At 33.9% G+C, this 17,437-nt stretch overlaps 1 protein-coding gene across 2 annotated transcripts in view; it reads right to left on the reverse strand.

Annotated features, from left to right (window-relative positions):
• Nucleotides 1-1,664: 1,664 nt before the first annotated feature.
• OLA1 (Obg like ATPase 1) overlaps nucleotides 1,665-17,437 on the reverse strand; it is a 138,433-nt gene continuing 122,660 nt past the window's right edge. For both annotated transcript variants that reach the window (XM_074363903.1, XM_074363904.1), the window contains exons 8-11: nucleotides 8,479-8,619; nucleotides 7,696-7,792; nucleotides 5,520-5,642; nucleotides 1,665-2,178 (exon numbers count right to left, since the gene is read on the reverse strand). In XM_074363903.1, coding sequence (XP_074220004.1) covers nucleotides 2,077-2,178; nucleotides 5,520-5,642; nucleotides 7,696-7,792; nucleotides 8,479-8,619 — 463 coding nt within the window. In that variant the 3' untranslated portion in view covers nucleotides 1,665-2,076. The remainder of the gene's footprint in view (nucleotides 2,179-5,519; nucleotides 5,643-7,695; nucleotides 7,793-8,478; nucleotides 8,620-17,437) is intronic.

The following is a 17,437-nucleotide window of genomic DNA, read 5'->3' on the forward strand; positions in this document are numbered from 1 at the left end:
TTATAATCCTAAAAATACATTAATTACCACCAATATTAAAGGAGAGAAAACATGAACATATAGGCACATACCCAGTTGTCTACATGCAAAATTCTTGGAATTCTCAACTTTTGTAGAAAAGACAAATTTTTATACATATAGAATGTTGCAGAACTTCTAACTAAATTAAACATTTTTAGCATTTAATTTCAGCTCCTAATGAATGTAGTTACCTCAAAACTAACTGCTTTCTCTTATTAATGGTTCTGTTCTGCAATGTGCAATTATCACATTAGAAGTTAGAGTTAGTAAAATTACACAATCTTAAAAGCTTTTTCATGAGATTTCAAACTTCTTTAAGAAGTCTATGCAATTTATTTGGAGAGGACTCAAAACCAAGAGATTGGATTTCTTCTTATACTGCTGAAATCCCTAACAATCCACTAATCTATACATTCCTCTAACACAGATATATAACAGGAATTTTCACTGCAAACTTGGTCAACTACACCTGTACCTAAGTTTCATTTATGTTTTACTTAGTTCTTTTTTAAGAAAGGTTTTCACTTAATTCTATTCTTATTTCTCTGCTGCAGTTTACTAATTTTTATGTTAGCAAAAGATCATTACTTGAATCTCAAAAAGAGCATACTCACTAAAGAGCTTCTAAATTATATCCGTGACTCAACTGAATCCTCTTTAAAAATCCTTTCTTCTGTATAGCAAATCACCTTTAAAATCACTTCTTTTCTTGTTTTTTTGTGTTACATTAAGTAAACTTTCAATGTTAAGTTTATGTGTGTGTGTTTTAAAACTTCCTTATCTTTAATGGAACAAAGCAACACAGCAGAGGCAAGGGCTGGCTCAGGTTGGGATCTGTACTTCACTGAAATGGTCCTCTGATCACAGAGCAGCTCAAAAGGGCCATGGAGGGGGACAAGGGCGGTCTTGCAGGAGTGTTAACGGAGAAAGAAAGGGAGGGCTCAGAGAGGAGGGGACTCTAAGTAAGACTGTCATAAGATAAAAAGGCTAAGTGGCAATGAGCTCCAGTTAAGTAATTTATCATTATTTTCTTTTATAATTTTCTGCTACAATTTTAGAAAGTGCTTGACTTACATACATTAAAATTTCAACTGGTCTTAAAGTATTTTAACAGCAAGTATAAAAAAAGTTTTATAATTTTCAAGGTCTAATCTTTTTAGCAATGAACTCTTTATACTCACTCTAAATCGAAACAAAAGTATAACCCACCAGATATGAAAGGGTTAGTTTTCACAATAATTTCATAATTTCAAAGGAATGATTAAAAATGAGCGCTCTCTTCAATATGGTCAGAACAACAAAAACAACAACAAATTCTTTAATTTTTGAAGCAGACTTTTTTCCAGCATTATTTTCTTTTTGGTCACAGTCACGTATGTTACATCCTTTGGAATATCGTTGCTATCATCTGTCAATAAATGTCCATCTACAAATTAACTAACTTTCTTGAGACAAGCCCCTGTATACTATTCTTCTGATTCCCATGAAAGACCCACTTTTAAGACACAATTCCAGCTGCCCCACATGCCAGTTACTGTGTCATACACATGCCTTAAAATTCTGTAATCAGCAACCGCCAGGTGCCGTATCGCATTCAGCACACCACAGTCAGTCAATACAGACATCCCCAAGCACACCAAGGCTGGTTTTGTCAAATGTTTTATTGAGTGTAGACATCTGGAGTACTGTAAAACATGCATTATCTGTAGATTCAAAAAGGAGCAAGCCACATTGTCCTCACTGTCAAATGTGTCAGGCTTGGCATACATGATGGAGATTAATGAAGTATCATGAGAGTAATATGGTTCCTGAAAAGCTTCTACAATTTGGAGTAGGGTCTTAATCACATGAAAAGCAAAGCTGTTCACATTTAGTGAACTCGCATTTCATTGGAGGTACACAGTATTTTAATTTTAAAACAAATAAAAATAATTCTGTTTGTAGAAGAGTCCCATCCCCCAACTCTATTTGCCCCTTCAGTTCTCAGAAATTTTAATTTTAAAAAAAGCATATGCCTTTTGGAACTTGCATGTTTATCTGATCAATAATTAAAATTTATTTCTTCTTCGGTTGCTGAGGTGTATTAAATTTGAAGAAGATAATATCTCCATCTTCAACAATATAATTTCTGCCTTGTTGTCTGTACTTTCCAGCAGCCTGTAAATAGGAAATACAGAGGAAATGGGTTATTTCACAATTCAATATATGAGGTAAATGGTAGGAACACATGCAAAAAGTATTATACTTCTTGGGTCATACTAAAGGGAAAAAAAAAAAAAAAGAAATATAGGAAGGCATACAAGTTCAAAACCAGACTTGGAGAGAAGCAAAGTATTCCTGATTCGGGCAGCACTAGACTTTCCATATATACATAATCATAATGTATTCTCCACTAAATTGTTGGTACATAAATGTAATTATACCAATATCATTAAGTTTCATTACATGCTGTTTATGGTACATTTCTGATGTGTCTGCAAACATCCGGCAAGTCACTGTAACAAAACAGATCAAACCAGGCAGAAAAAATAATTATACAACTAGGTTAAAGCCGCTTCATTTGCTTAAAGAAATTCTTTGGTGATATCGATGATGCCAAAAAGACAGTTTGCTACAAGGAAAACTATTATCAACTGTAAGGTACAGATTTTTAATTAATTTCCTTGTGGCTTTTAATTTAGTCTCAACAATAGCCATACATAGTGGTGTAAACTAGAATTCATCACAGAGAAGTTGAGTGACTTATGGCCCTAGTTACAAGAAGACTCTAACAGGTTGGAACTGCAAAGACATTTTTTTTTCACTTGTAAATTAGTCGGCAAAGCAACTGATTCCACCTGCTGGCATGCAGATGAAGACAAGCAATCTGCTGGTAATTCTAATACAAACAAGCAGCGGGTCCCGAGACCCAGGTTCACCCTGTGGCACAGCACACATCCTTCATCCTAAGCACAACAGGCTCTTCAACATCTATGACATCCACACTTCCCACAGTACACAACCAACCCAGTCCCACATGACCACACACTGACCATGCAACATTGAGGACTTCAGGATCTTTTGGAAAAAATTTTCAAAAGCATTTTCCTTCTGTTGGAATTTACTGACAACACGAAACCTTTGCCCAACAAGATTAGTACTTCCCTTTGAAGATACTGATAAGAGTGTTCACAGTCAAGTCCAATTATATTAATCAGAAACAACACTAAGAAAGATCATACATCTGAAATTAAAATCAACAAATCAGATCATAGAGCCCTAGAAAGCATATTCCAATTATCTAGACCATATATAAAAAAATCATTTACTAATAATAAGTGCTATTAAAATGATGCTAATTTTTAAAAAGCCAATATACCATAACATTAAAAAAGGCACACACAGATGCTCTGACATGATTTTTGTAAAGGTGTGATGTATGGAACCCCATATGCTACTTATTTTGAGAATCTAAAGCCCAATGCTATAAAACTATATAGACAATTTAAATCAAACACATATTGACATGGTATATTAATATAAGTTTATATACTTTGTTATCACTCGTTTACTACTAATTAAAGGTGACAGTGTTCCTTTAAATTCTCTAGAGACCATTTAATCCATTTCCACTGCTATCAGAAACACTGGTTGAGAAAAAAAATCAATACCCATTTGTGAATCTTGAGTATGTATTAAACAAGACACGTCTAACCAGTTCATTTGCACTTGAAAGCAGCCATCTGTAGAAGCCAGCTTTGCCTAAGCAGATATGATTGCTAATAATGTGATATCCCTGTAGACTACAAAGCCCACACAGAGCTATTCAGTATATAGTTCACAGCACTGGCATTAAATTAGTTATGCTGCACTGGTGTTAGAAATACATATACATACATACATACACAAATACACAATCTTGGCTCTCAAACCTAAAATCTACTTGATAATATGCAGGTACGTATTTGTTGAATATAAGAACGTAAAGCAATTCATAAATGCTTTATTTTATTTGGAGCTCAAATTTTGAAATGTTAGTTTTAGAGATTAAAAAAACCTACATAAAATACTTAATGGTATTCTAAGCTGAAAAGTCAGAGGTCAATCTTTTCCAATTTATAGTATAAAAGCTCCCAGTTAGTGTTAAGCAATTCTATAAGCAGACAATATCATTTTATTGTGTATTATAAAATTTCTCTGTATTGTTAAAAGAAGTATTCACAACTTATATATCTTTCAAGTTTATTACAACATAGACATCTATTTAAGGATTGGTAAAACAAGCTTATCCCATGACAGCATAAAAAAGAAGCATCTGATTTCTGAATTCCAGTAACAGAAAAACATCCTTATTTTAATCATCTTTACTCTATGGAAAAAAATATACGCCAGCATGATGTAGCATGTTGAAAAATAATCTGAGATTTTTCAAGTCTAATTTGTATTCCTGACAAAGTTCAATCTAAATACACTATATTTTCATACCCATCTATTGACACAGATGACACCATCGAAAAGTTAATGACTTTATTTAGCTGTAAACTGTAACTTCTTTCACTTCTTTAAAAAAAAAAATAGCTCTCATTCCACACTGAACCAATTATACCAAGATTTCCCCCTCCTCTTCCTGGGGTTCAAACAGTTCTATTAACGTCCTGCTGTTCAGTATCAGCTTTCCAATGATACCAATGAGAATAAACTAAACTTCAAATAAACTTTTTTGCATTTCTTTCAAATTATGCAATAGTAAACACAAGAGCGACTTCTAAATTCTTTAACATTTTCTGTGGTAGTCTTCAAATAACAAATTAAAGATAAAGAGGCCCTCTTACGATGTCACTTTAATCACTTGACCTATCTATCAATTAGAGAGGACACATACCTAGTAGATTTTGCTAGGTAAAATCTAATAAAGCCAAACAAAATCAAGCCTGCAGCAGAATTTACATTTAAAAAATCATTTATTACTCATGTATAACATAGCTTCAGTATTAGTGGATGCAAATCAAATTATACTTATTAGCTAAAATAAAGCACAATTTTGGACCTGCCCTCTAGTGTTGAGAAAGCAAATCAAGTTCTCAAAGATCTTAAAAAAAAAAAAAAAAAAGTACAACCATGAAGTTTCAGCAAGAACAGGTTTTGTTTAACTAAATTCATATTGCTTTCTTTGAATTAATCATAAGCATACATATACTACTTTTATTTCAGATCTTCAAATGTAGTAAGTATAATTTTTCATTGGCCATCAGTGAACAAATTCTTTGAAATTATTTATAATTACTTAAAGCTAGTTTTTAAAAAAAATTTCAGTTTTAGAAAAACACCACAGAATTACTGACAATTCATACATTTAAAAAATTGTCTAAAAGCACATAAACATCTACAGCTCTTCAATCAGTTGATAGCAACACTAACACTGACACACAGTTTAAAAGACAGTTATCATTCATTTTAATCATGAGTATCTTCATATTAGCAAAGATTATAAAATGTGAAACTAGAAAATAATTCCTTACCTTGACCGCATTTTCAGAACCTTCCTCTTTAAAATCTTCGTATTTCATCACTTCAGCCATAATGAATCCTTTTTCAAAATCTGTATGAATCTTTCCTGCAGCTTGAGGAGCCTTCGTCCCTTTCTTTGAAAAGATAGACCAGAGAAAACTAATTGCATTTAAGATGATTGATGGTAAGCGTAGAGTTTCTTTTCTCTGATCTGCAGTTGGGCTCAACTTAAAGTTAGTTTAATATCAGTTAAGATGCCAAATATATAATTAGAACATTTTCAACACTGGGTACCTCTGCGCAGCAGACTTAGCACAGACAGATCAGTAGATATTAAAGAAGCGTGGCTTTGTTTTTCCTAACAGTCATCCACAGATTTATCGATTTAGATGCAGTGGTCTGGTTTTGGCGTAGGTTTCATTTCGATTTTCTATTCTTCACAGTGGAAAAAATAAGGATTTTAAAGTAGCTTTCAAGGTGAATTATCAAAGGATTTAAAAAGATAAAAAGCCTTTGAAATTTCAGCTCATCTAAAGAACATATAAAAATCAATATATAAAGGAACATTTTAAAGGCATTTCCAACAAATCATATAATCTATGCTCAGCAAATAATTTTGAAATCGTCATAAAATTTTAATAATAAAATTCTGAACACTTTACATAATGCACCCTGCCTCTAACCATCATGAAGGAAAATTCAAGTTGATACAGGAAGAGAAATGCCTTATAATTACCCCATATGTTAAATTACAAGGACATACATTCCAGACACACAGAACCATGGAAAGATATCTGAGAAATAATGGTGACCTAAAGGCTGCTTAATAAAGCATGTTAAAGTGATAAGGAGTCTGACACTATAAAGCACAGTTTTTACAATAAAAGATGTATTGGGTTAATATGGCTACTCACTGATGCTTACCTGACTAAATATCTTAGCACATTAAATCATGGATACTTACAATCAGTCTTAAGATAAACCAGCTTTCACATTTTCAAGCCTAGAACATGTTTTCTTTCCTGCTGCACATGCTTAAGTTTGGAAGTTTTAAGGCTTTAAAATATATAGTAAAAATAAACCCTGGCAATTTGTTTAGCAACTCAGATTTGCTTTGACATTATTTTCCAAGTCTGTATAAAAGGACCTTAGTTAGAAGTCAATCAAACTTTTTTTTTAACAAGGGAAAAAGGAGATCAAAGAAAAGTGAATCTCACTTTCACACAACGCATTTAACATTATGTTGAACTGACTCCATGTTCCTATCCATCTTAAATCAAAATAAATGCAACAATAAATTAAGGTAGTCAGTAAAAACAGAAATCAAAGCAGCCCTACATTTTTTTCATGTAGCATACATTAAAAAAGTATAATAAAAGAATGAATAAGACATTGAGTATTTCTAAAAGTTCTGACATTATTTTTATATTCTGTAACACTATTTCAGACCTCATGTATTTCAAAATATTTTTTAAGAGTAACCACCATATCACAATGTATTTTCATTTAAAAGCAACTCATTACAGTTCAGTTTCTATTGTCCTCTGGGAATAAATTAGTCATTCTCTCTGGTTGTAATCAGTTATACATCAATATTTAAAATACATATCACATTATTAAAGAAGACTGAGTATATAACATTGCAAAAATAAACACTATTTCTATGAATTCAAATAAAAAAAGGCATGAATTATCACACATTGAGTTTAGCTCTTTGAGCCTAACTGTGTATCTATGAAGAGCATAATGATGTCATATTGCTTTTATTGCTGAAAATGTAATCCGAGCAAAGCAAAGGAGGAAAGAACCACCCGCAACCCAAACAAACTTAGCGAATACAAAATGAAAAGCAACATCAATTTCACTGCAGACAAACCCAGTCACACAGATTAAGCAAGCACAATACTGGTGCGTCTTATCTCTGACCACAGGAGGAGGGTAGACAGATTCTACAGGATGAAGAAATTCAGACTATGTAATAGGCAGAATCAATTGTTACCTGCCTCAATCAATGCCGCTCCACTTTCACTGTTCAGCAGCTCACAAATAATTAAAGTTATCCTGGACAAAAACCTCATCTGTAATGACTAGCTAACCGCCACCATGACAAACTTCAAAGTCAGTGATATCAATCTGAATTCAATAGTGTGGAACTGGATATAGCTGATGAATAAGTATGAATCTTACCCTGATGGTCCATGCACGCACTTCATCTGGGCCTGCAGTGAAAAAGTATTCTAGTTGGAGTGCTGCAAACCCAGCCTTAATGATCTTTGGCAAAGCGCTGAAATAAAATGAAACAAATTCACTCAACATATAAGTTGATTGTGCCAGAGATCAGTACAGAGCTAAAATTATGCATTTCAAGCAGAAAATGTTAGAGATATTAGTAAATGACCATTCTTCTTTTATAATACACTTGAGGAGGTCAGAAAGCATAAAACTATTCCTAAAAAATCCCTTCTAAAATTGGTTTTAATTGTTAGTCTAAACATATCATTTTGAATTGTTTACTATAAAACCCCCAAAATCTGATCTACCCATTCTTTGATTAATTTCCTCCAATATCAATTATTTCCAGGATGTGGGTCATGAAAGCAAAATTATTTGATTGAAATCCAATGTTTAAACAATATATTACTGTTACTCGGAAAAAATTAAGGCAACTGATTCACCCTTTCCCCTCCCCCACTGAACATGACGAAAGAGTTTTGGCGATCATTCCTTCTCAAAAATATACATAACTAATACCTATGTTATAATTAAAACACTGTGGAGAGATGACAGATGACAGTTAAAAACTTAATTTAAAATAAATCTTTTCACTCTGTCTCATGGTAAAGAAAGGAGAAGATTCCCTCTTTATAATGGTAATTACTCTGTCATTTATTATTCTATCAGCGCAAGCAATTAAATTACTGCAAGGAAATAGTTGATAATAAAGTGTAGGGAAAATGAATGCTAATTAACCTTTGTGTCATGTTCGCTTCCAGATACTTCTGTCTCTCCTCAGCACTCAATTCTTGCAACTTGAGTTCCAAGGCCCCACTAAAAGGAATGACCAAGGCACCTGGGTCATACTTGTCCACCCACTCTTTAATTTTTATCAACCTGTAGACAAAAAAGGGCACAACATTATCTTGTAGTGCATGCATGACTGTACCACATTCATTATTATCAAGTAGCACATACATATTCATAAGAATTGCACGGTTTTATGATGCCATCTTTTTGTGTATAGCTTTCCAAGGTCAAGGCATTAACAGGCAGCAACTGCTTCAGGTATACACCATAATATTTTACTGTAATCTAGTTTTACTTTAACACATTATCTATAGGAACTATTATACAAATATTTTTAAACTTTTTAAAGTTATACTAAATTCATTCAGCACTAATACCTGTGACCTTGAAAATCTCAATGTTATGATTTATTATTTTCTCTACTTTACAAAGTAAATTTTTACAAAGCAAAAACACAAAGTTCTGTTATGTATAGGAATCACACCTATAAAGTGTCATTGAATTTTGAAGAGCTCTGACAAATAAATAATTTGTTACACCCAGATAGCTGTATGCCTGGTTCAGTTCCTTCTTGGACTAACAAGAGCTTATCATTGTCACTGGTTTTTAGGGAGATTTTTGCCAATCAAAAAAAAAAAGTGTCCAGAAATATAGATTTACAAACTTAGTTGATTGTGTACATATTGTTTTTATGAATCTCACTTTTGTAGGATCATGAATAACAGAACTACAGAGGAAATGAATTCCTTTAATAGCAAAGGGTTTGGAAAGGCAAGTTAGGAAATTGACACCAAGTGTTACCTGAAAAAAAATTATTGAGTGATTTTTTTTCTTCCAAAGCATGGAATGTTTTAGCCAAGTGGTAGTTAGAATATAAATGAAATAAGTATAGTGAATGCATTAACTAGGTTCTGGTCCTACAACTTTGCTAGCTTTTTATTACTGGGCAGGTTACTAAAACTTTTTAAGCCTCAGTTTCCTTATCTGTGGAGATAATAATAGTACATATTATATTGTAGGTAAAGAACCTAGAAGGGTAAAGTTTGGTACATAGTAAACAAATACTAACAGCAATTACTATTATTCATTTTCATTCTCAGGTAACCATAGCATATAGGACTATGATTCTGGAGTAGAGCTTAGTATACAACTGGATATAGATTTCATAGTTTAATGTATATCATAGTCTTACACAGTTCCACTTCTCTCCCATATTTAGACCAAGGTTTTAATAACTACCAAGGAAAAAAACTGGCAGGAAACCTTAAATAAACAATGCAAATGTCACTTTTGTGGATAAGAAACACAAGAACTAAACCACAAATTAATCAACACTCACTTATGAAAGAAAATGGCAGGGATCAGAATTATTAGAAAATTTAAAATATGCCCTATTGAGTAGAATTTAGGATGGGATAAAGAAAGGAAAAATTCACACAGTAGTTTGCACATGTTTGTTATACAGGCTAACCAATGATTCACTTATTTAATATGTTATCAGTTGTTTTTGATCTTTGTATTATTTTTTCTTTTCGGTCACATCCTAAAAATAATGGACCAATCCCTAAGATTTATTTGGGAATAAAGTATGTGTCCTTTAAAACAGGGAATACAAACCAGCTATTTTTTTTATGCAAAGTCATGAAGCAAAGGTTAAGGAAAAAAATGAAAATTTAAATTGATACTTCTGCCTTTAACAACATGAGATTCTAAGTCACTTTATAGATTTACACTATTCAAATAAAGCTGTACATTAAAAATGTTCTCATCAATGGTTTAGTAACATACACTTACTATACAAGTCAGAATAAAATATGTAATTTAAAAAAAAGAAAATCACATACCAAATATAAATTCAATGAAAGTGAAATAAAACAGGCCAGGTAAAAGGATAATAGAAAAATATCAAACACATTTTATTTCATAAATATGGTCAAAATAACTAATAAAACTAGAACTGTTATGAGACAACAAGATAAGAAATAATTACTTTGGCTAAAACATCAATTCAGAATAACAATAGTTCTACCCTGTCATTTTAACAGCCTTTCCTGCAGATTCCTCAGAGGGATTATTTGCATTCCTCAGGTGTTCTATTGTACAATTCAGATGAATAAAGACTTACAAATCATTCCTCTACCGCCAATGTGAGACTTTGATCTGGTGAATACACCATTGTACCTTAACTATAATTGGCAAAAAACCTGACAGTGTAGAGCATCACAAGCTTAATAACAAAGGAGAATATCTCAAAGTGTTGACAGATGATCTTCATAATGCAGAAGCAGAGCTGGTACATTTTAGCAATAAATGAGCACTGAGGTCTAAAGGTCTCTAAAGTGACTGACATCAGACCTGCTACAGCCTCACTAAAAGAAAAAGGTACCGTAGCACTCTCCGTAAAGTGAGTTAGGTCTTTGCCTGCAAGCTTTACTTTTGTGACTTTCACTGTCATAGAAAACACAGGGAAGATGAAAAGTGAGTTAGGTTCTTTGGCTGTCTGCTTTACTTTTGTTACTTTTACTATCAAACAAAAGTGAGAAATGCCCCAAAGTGATTTTTAATTACATATTTCAAATAAGCCTTGGGTAATTAAAAATATGAACTGATTTCAAGAGTACAGACTGAAATACATATAATATATCTATTAGGCCTGATGGTTACAAGAGTGTGATAATGAGGCCAAGATCACAAGTTTGAACCCCATTGGGACCAGTTACCTTTTGCAGAAAAATGTCTATTCTATTGCTACAAACCATACCCCAAACTACAGTTAGTCATTTCAAAAATGTCTGTTACGGGCAGATGAGGGCTATTTCAGTACCATTACTAGAAAAACAATTTCAGGTACATTCTGTCAAAGTGACTGAATAATAATCTCTGTATACAAATGTTAGCAAATATCTAAAGAAAACTATTCAATTGTTAGTGACCAAAATAATAATGATAATGATATTGTCATAAGATAATCAAATTATATGAGGGGAGAAGAAACAGTAAAGACAGTACACTCCCAAAGAGTTAAACTGTAGACTTCCATAGCATTCATTTCACAAACATATACGAACAGATTATTGCATAAAGCTGGAGATTACTCATAAAGAGATGGAGCCACAATGGTTTCCCCAAAGTCTTATGATTGATAAATGGAAAGAGGAACTGCCATTAATTGTATTTATCTTCCTAGTAATGATTCCACAGAAAGTGAACAAAGCAGGGACAATCAATTTTAAGGCTAAAAGGGTGATGCTTTGAGATACACTGGCAAGTAGTGATGTGTTAAGAGTCTTCAAGCAGAATGAGATCTTTAATATTAAATTAGTATTAGATTTCTAAAAGATTGTCTCAAATTTACCTTTGGTCTTATAAGCTGACCTTATCCAGCCTTGAAATTTCAGATTCCATAATTTGATTTTCCTAGGGTTAATTTACGTGGTTTGTATATCTCTTCCCAGATACTAATTTTATTTCTAAAAATTACATTTCAAAATCTACCTGCTCTTTTTTGGTAACATTTTACTCTTGTTTCATAAATTCTTATTTCTTTTCAATATTTTTAAAAGATTAATTTAAAAGTTCCTTCAGAGAGTGCTAATTAATTCTAGTTTCTTGTGTGTAACTCTGTCCCCTACCACTTGTCATCTGCTAATGAACTCTCAAAATAGTTGGTTCTTGTGTATAGGCTGTGATGTTCTTGAATGTGTGGTCATTTGGCAGAAGCTGTTATGTTTCAAGAGAGACTGTGGTCAACTCCTGGGTTGCTGAGATATATCAATGCGGTAGTTTTGTGGTTGTTTCTTCCAGGCAAAGACCTTATGGAGGGTCTTGGGCTCTGGATCATTTTGAGGCCTAGTGTTTCTGCACTACGTTATTGGCAATGCAAATTAAGACCCCCTTCCTTCTTACAGTGCAGTTCCAGTCTATAATTTCCTGAGAGTAACAGTTTTCTCCCTTTTTTGGAAGGGGTGGGAGTTGGGGGGTGCATTTTTCTAGTATTTAATCGTGGAAAGAACAGTTCTTTCTAGGCTTTATGAGTGAGCTTCCTTCCAGCACCTGTAGCCTGAGGCCTGTGCTGAGTCTTATTCCTATATAGACACCAAGGCCTCTAAGCCATGTAAGCTCAGCTTCCCCTGAGGGCCATATACTGTTGAGTTCACCTACTATGATCACTGAGCTTTCCTCTTTGTTTTTGGCACCCAGAGAATCCCTTTTCCTGCTTTCAAGTCCTACTGTGTACTAAAAATACCACACATCATCAATACTATCCTTTCCTGGTTATTTTTCTAATGTTTCTATATATTAGAAACAAGAAGGGAGGTTCCTGTATTGGCTCTGTCCACCCTCTTCACTGGAAGCTCCCTGGACTAGATAGAGTTAAATCCTCCATTTTATTATGTCCTAATACAGCAGCTTTCAAACTTTTTTTGATCATTACCCACAAGAAGAAATAGATTTCATACTTGATTCTAACATATGGTACACAGACTCATTAACTTCATACTCATATCCAAATTGAGACTTCTTACAAAACAGTACTTACCTTTAGAATGGGAAAGAGAGTAATCTCAATGGTGCTATTTGATATTCTGCATAAACCTAAATTCTTGCAACTTAAACTCCTGAGATCATTTTCTCTAATGTACTTTAATAAGAATTTTAATTTATTCTTTTCAACATTTTGTGTCCAACTAGCCATTCAACTACAAATGGTAATAAATACCATAAACCTGCACTAAAATTAATACCACAAACAACATACAGACTGAAAAATATACCATAAACAATATTCATTCAAGGTCAAAAATTAGCTCTAGAAAACCCAAGTTCCCAACTCTTCAAAATTCTTTGTTTGAATTAAGTTATTAGAAGGGGGTTATTAAGGAAGTCAGTAGGGAAAAAAGAGGGAGAAAGAAGAAATACCAAAAAACTCTAGTCCGATTAACTGATCAGTGTCGGAAATCTAATCCCTCTTCTAAAAGAGATACCCATCTTTCATGTATATAATAGATGTCAAGTTTCAATGGTTTTGTCTGGCTTTATGGACTTGTACAGAACAATTAAACTTTACTCCTCCAAGTATGGTCTTATCTCTTGGGTGCTCCCTAGAAAAGCAGAATCTCAGAATCTGCATTTTAACAATATTCTCAGGTATTTCATATGTATGTTAAGCTTTCAGAAGCACTGAACTAAAGGACTTTGAAAATAAAAGCACATTAACTGAAAGCATAAAATGTCTGAGATAACTCTGCAGCCAACTGATAACTAAGCAGATACTAACTACCTTATACCACTGATAAGAGAGAAGTGAGAATAATAGAAAAACACCTGCTTATAACCCTCAGGCTCAAAACCAAGAGGAAAAAGTCACTAGAACTTCAGGAAGTATAAGGGGAATGTTTGCTCTGAATCCCCTGCAATGTCAGAGAAGTTTTAGATTCACAGTAAAAATGATTAGTTTAGACCGAATTACTATGGTCAACAGCTCTTACTTTATAAGACCCAAGTATGCCTCTCTTATTCTAATAAGCCTCAATATCTGGAAAAATATCTGTAGTAAGTTAGCTTCAGAATCTAGATTCAAATGATAAGAAATGATTACAGAGCAAGACTTTGTGGAATCTGAATCCATAACAAGTAAAAGAGATATTACCACAAATTATTACCTATGAGGACCTCACAGAACCACTGTCTGAGAAACCCCATTCATTTTGCAGTCACTATATTAAAATGGCATTTGTAAACACACACATACAGGAAATAAATTCTCGGGAAATAGACATTCTTTTTGCAGCAAATAAGTGAAAACTGGGCTTCAGATTTTCCGTTTCAAGGATTAACAAGCTTTCTAACTCTAGTGGTAACTGGAATGTTATGAAGAAATTAAAATGAGTGTTATGACAAGCAGACAAACTTAAAAGCAAATTAGAAAACCTGGGAAATACTTATCCCAACACCTTGGGCTCATCATGACTTTGGGATTTAATTCTGAATATGCTTAAAAAGAGAAGATAATACAAAGATAAGACATGCAATTAATCTACATGTGATGAACATGTAACAACTCTACGGAGGTATTTTCTATGTTCAGCAAAAAGGCTCCATTAAAAAAATCATCTTGCAATGAATAAACAAGAGGAAACATCAGGATGAATCCTAATTACTTTGAGCAAATTATAGTAATCCCATTCTCCAGCTAGCAATGTCTCTGAGAGTGGGCATGTGAACCAGTTGTGGTCAACAGGGCATGAGAGGAAGCCTGCTAGGGGCTTCAGGAAAAGATTCTGAAAGGCTCATTTGACTCTTAAACAGGGAAAAGACGAGCGTCTGGATCTTATCTCTAGAATTCTAGCAGCCCTACTGTGACCAGAAGAATGGATGTGAGGAAAGATGAGAAAAACCCTTGTTCTTGAAACTATTACAGCAACACTGAATTAACCAACCCTGGAGACAAACTTCCTTGGGTCTAACTATCACATATTGGGACTGTCTTTGTTATTTGTAGCTGAAAGCATCCTGATACTGATAAGACCACATTTTGATGTTGTCCTCATTTAAGTATATGATTGCATCTCCTCTTAACTGGTCTAACTCCAATTTATTCTTTAAGAAACCAGCTCCTACAGAGCTTCCCCTGAGCTTCCATATGGATAGATGCTATTACCACCCTCCACCCTATACTATACATTGCCTATTTTAAAAATCTCCTCCCACAATCACAAAAACTTCTTGAGATCAGGGACTTGTCTTTGTTCCCTGATACATCTAAAGAACTTTCCTAGCACAACACTGGCACACAGTGAACGCTCAATATTTTCTAAATGGACAACAAGGTGGAAACTGCTTTGGCTAATAATCAGCTGAGTGACTACAGGTAGTATTTAAGTTCTCTTAGCTTTAGATTACCCATCTGCAAACTGACGAGTAGTTTTCAACCTGTTCTGGGTTCCCTATAGGAGCTCCTTTCTGCTAGGAGGATAAAGGGTGGAAAGAGCAAGGGAGGGAGAATAGGGAGGTTATGGATCCTCTACTTTTGCATTTCAGCCAGAGCTGCATCATTCTTATGTGCTGGATTTCTGCATCAGTTTTCATAAGAAAGAGTTCTATTGTTTTTAACAACTCTAAAGTTCAACGATTGAACGATTCTTTATAGATGGCAAATTCTAACATTTTATGGCATATGCCAGAAAATCGAATGGACAAGCGCTGAAATCTTTAGGCACTTCAGATCGCTGCTTAGATGTTACTTTGCACCATCTTTTTTTTTTTTTTCTAAACTTTTTTTTATTGAGTTATAGTCATTTTACAATGTTGTGTCAAATTCCAGTGTAGAGCACAATGTTTGTTATATATGAACATACATACATTCATTGTCACATTCTCTTTTACTGTGAGCCACCACAAGATCCTGTATATATTTCCCTGTACTACACAGTACAACCTTGTTTATCTATTCTACATTTTGAAATCCCAGTTCCTTCTCACCCCTTGTCCCGCTGGCAACCACAAGTTTGTACTCTATGTCTATGAGTCTGTTTCTGCTTTGTATTTATGTTTTGTTTTGTTTTGTTTTGTTTTAGATTCTGCATATGAGTGATCTCATATGGTATTTTTCTTTCTCTTTCTGGCTTACTTCACTTAGAATGACATTCTCCAGTAATATCCATGTTGCTGCAAATGGCATTATGTTGTCGGTTTTTATGGCTGACAAGCGCTGAAATGTTTAGGCACTTCAGATCGCTGCTTAGATGTTACTTTGCACCATCTTAAAAAAAAAAAAAAGCCCCTCCTTTCCCATTTTCTGGCACTCTCTACTCCCTTACCTTGACTTATTTTTCTCCATAGCACTTAATATATTACTGTCAACGTTTAGTGTCTTTCACATAGCATTGATGAACCCACTCACCCAGTTATTAGGGCAAGGAACTTTTTGAATATTTTGTTCACAGCAATATTTCCAGAACCACTTATGACAGGGCCTGGCAGAAGTATATGCTCAATAAATGTTGGGTAGGTCAAAGAAAAGGAATGAATTAAGCTGAAAGTTAATCTAAAAAAGATTAGGTAAATGAACACTCAGAAATACATATGACTCTTATAGATTCTAGCTACCTGTTTCTTCTGCCAGAGTCAACCTTTAGAAATTAATAAGCTATAGATGACCTGACAACTGGGGGTAATGCATGTTTACTAGAATGGCAAAGTGAAAAACCATACCACCAGAACAGGAAGGAATTATATCTAATTCAGGTAAGGCTACACAAAGAAAAAAAATCATAGTGTAGTGGGGTTATTTTCATTCCCAAGGTAATCTATGGCTTGAACTACTGTAATTTAAGTCAGAACCATCAAGGTTCACTGCGAATGTACCAAAATGAGTGCCTCAAACTTCAAGATGTTCCCAGAATCTCAGGCTTCTTACCCCTTTCAAGGCTACAAAGTTATGATTTACATTCATACTAAGTGGCCCTAAGCAGGGTACAGTTTAGCAGTGTTTCTCAAAATAATTTCTGGACCACCTGTGAATCTAGGACTCTACCAAAAACCCCCTAGATTTATGATCTCTGGAAGTAGGAATTGTACCTAACCCTTACAACACTTTGCACTTTGATGTCTGAGAGCCAATATTTGTGAATCTCTGCCATTTCTCTGCATATTCTAATTTTAAATATTACACATAGAAAGATTCTGTAACTATAGTTGTCATGAGGTATGAAACCAACATTTGCAGTTTGAGACTATGAAACTCTGTTAGTTGCAAGAAAACTTCCCAACTATAATACGATCCTATAGATGAGATTAAATTACTTCTGGCCACAGGGTTCTGGGATAAACTATCTTTCCTTCCACTTTTGTGCAAAGACACCAGTTGATGCAATCCATAATCAAAACATGAACTTATAGGGAG

The sequence above is a fragment of the Camelus bactrianus genome, chromosome 5, assembly GCF_048773025.1.
Source record: "Camelus bactrianus isolate YW-2024 breed Bactrian camel chromosome 5, ASM4877302v1, whole genome shotgun sequence".
NCBI classification, from domain to species: domain Eukaryota; kingdom Metazoa; phylum Chordata; class Mammalia; order Artiodactyla; family Camelidae; genus Camelus; species Camelus bactrianus.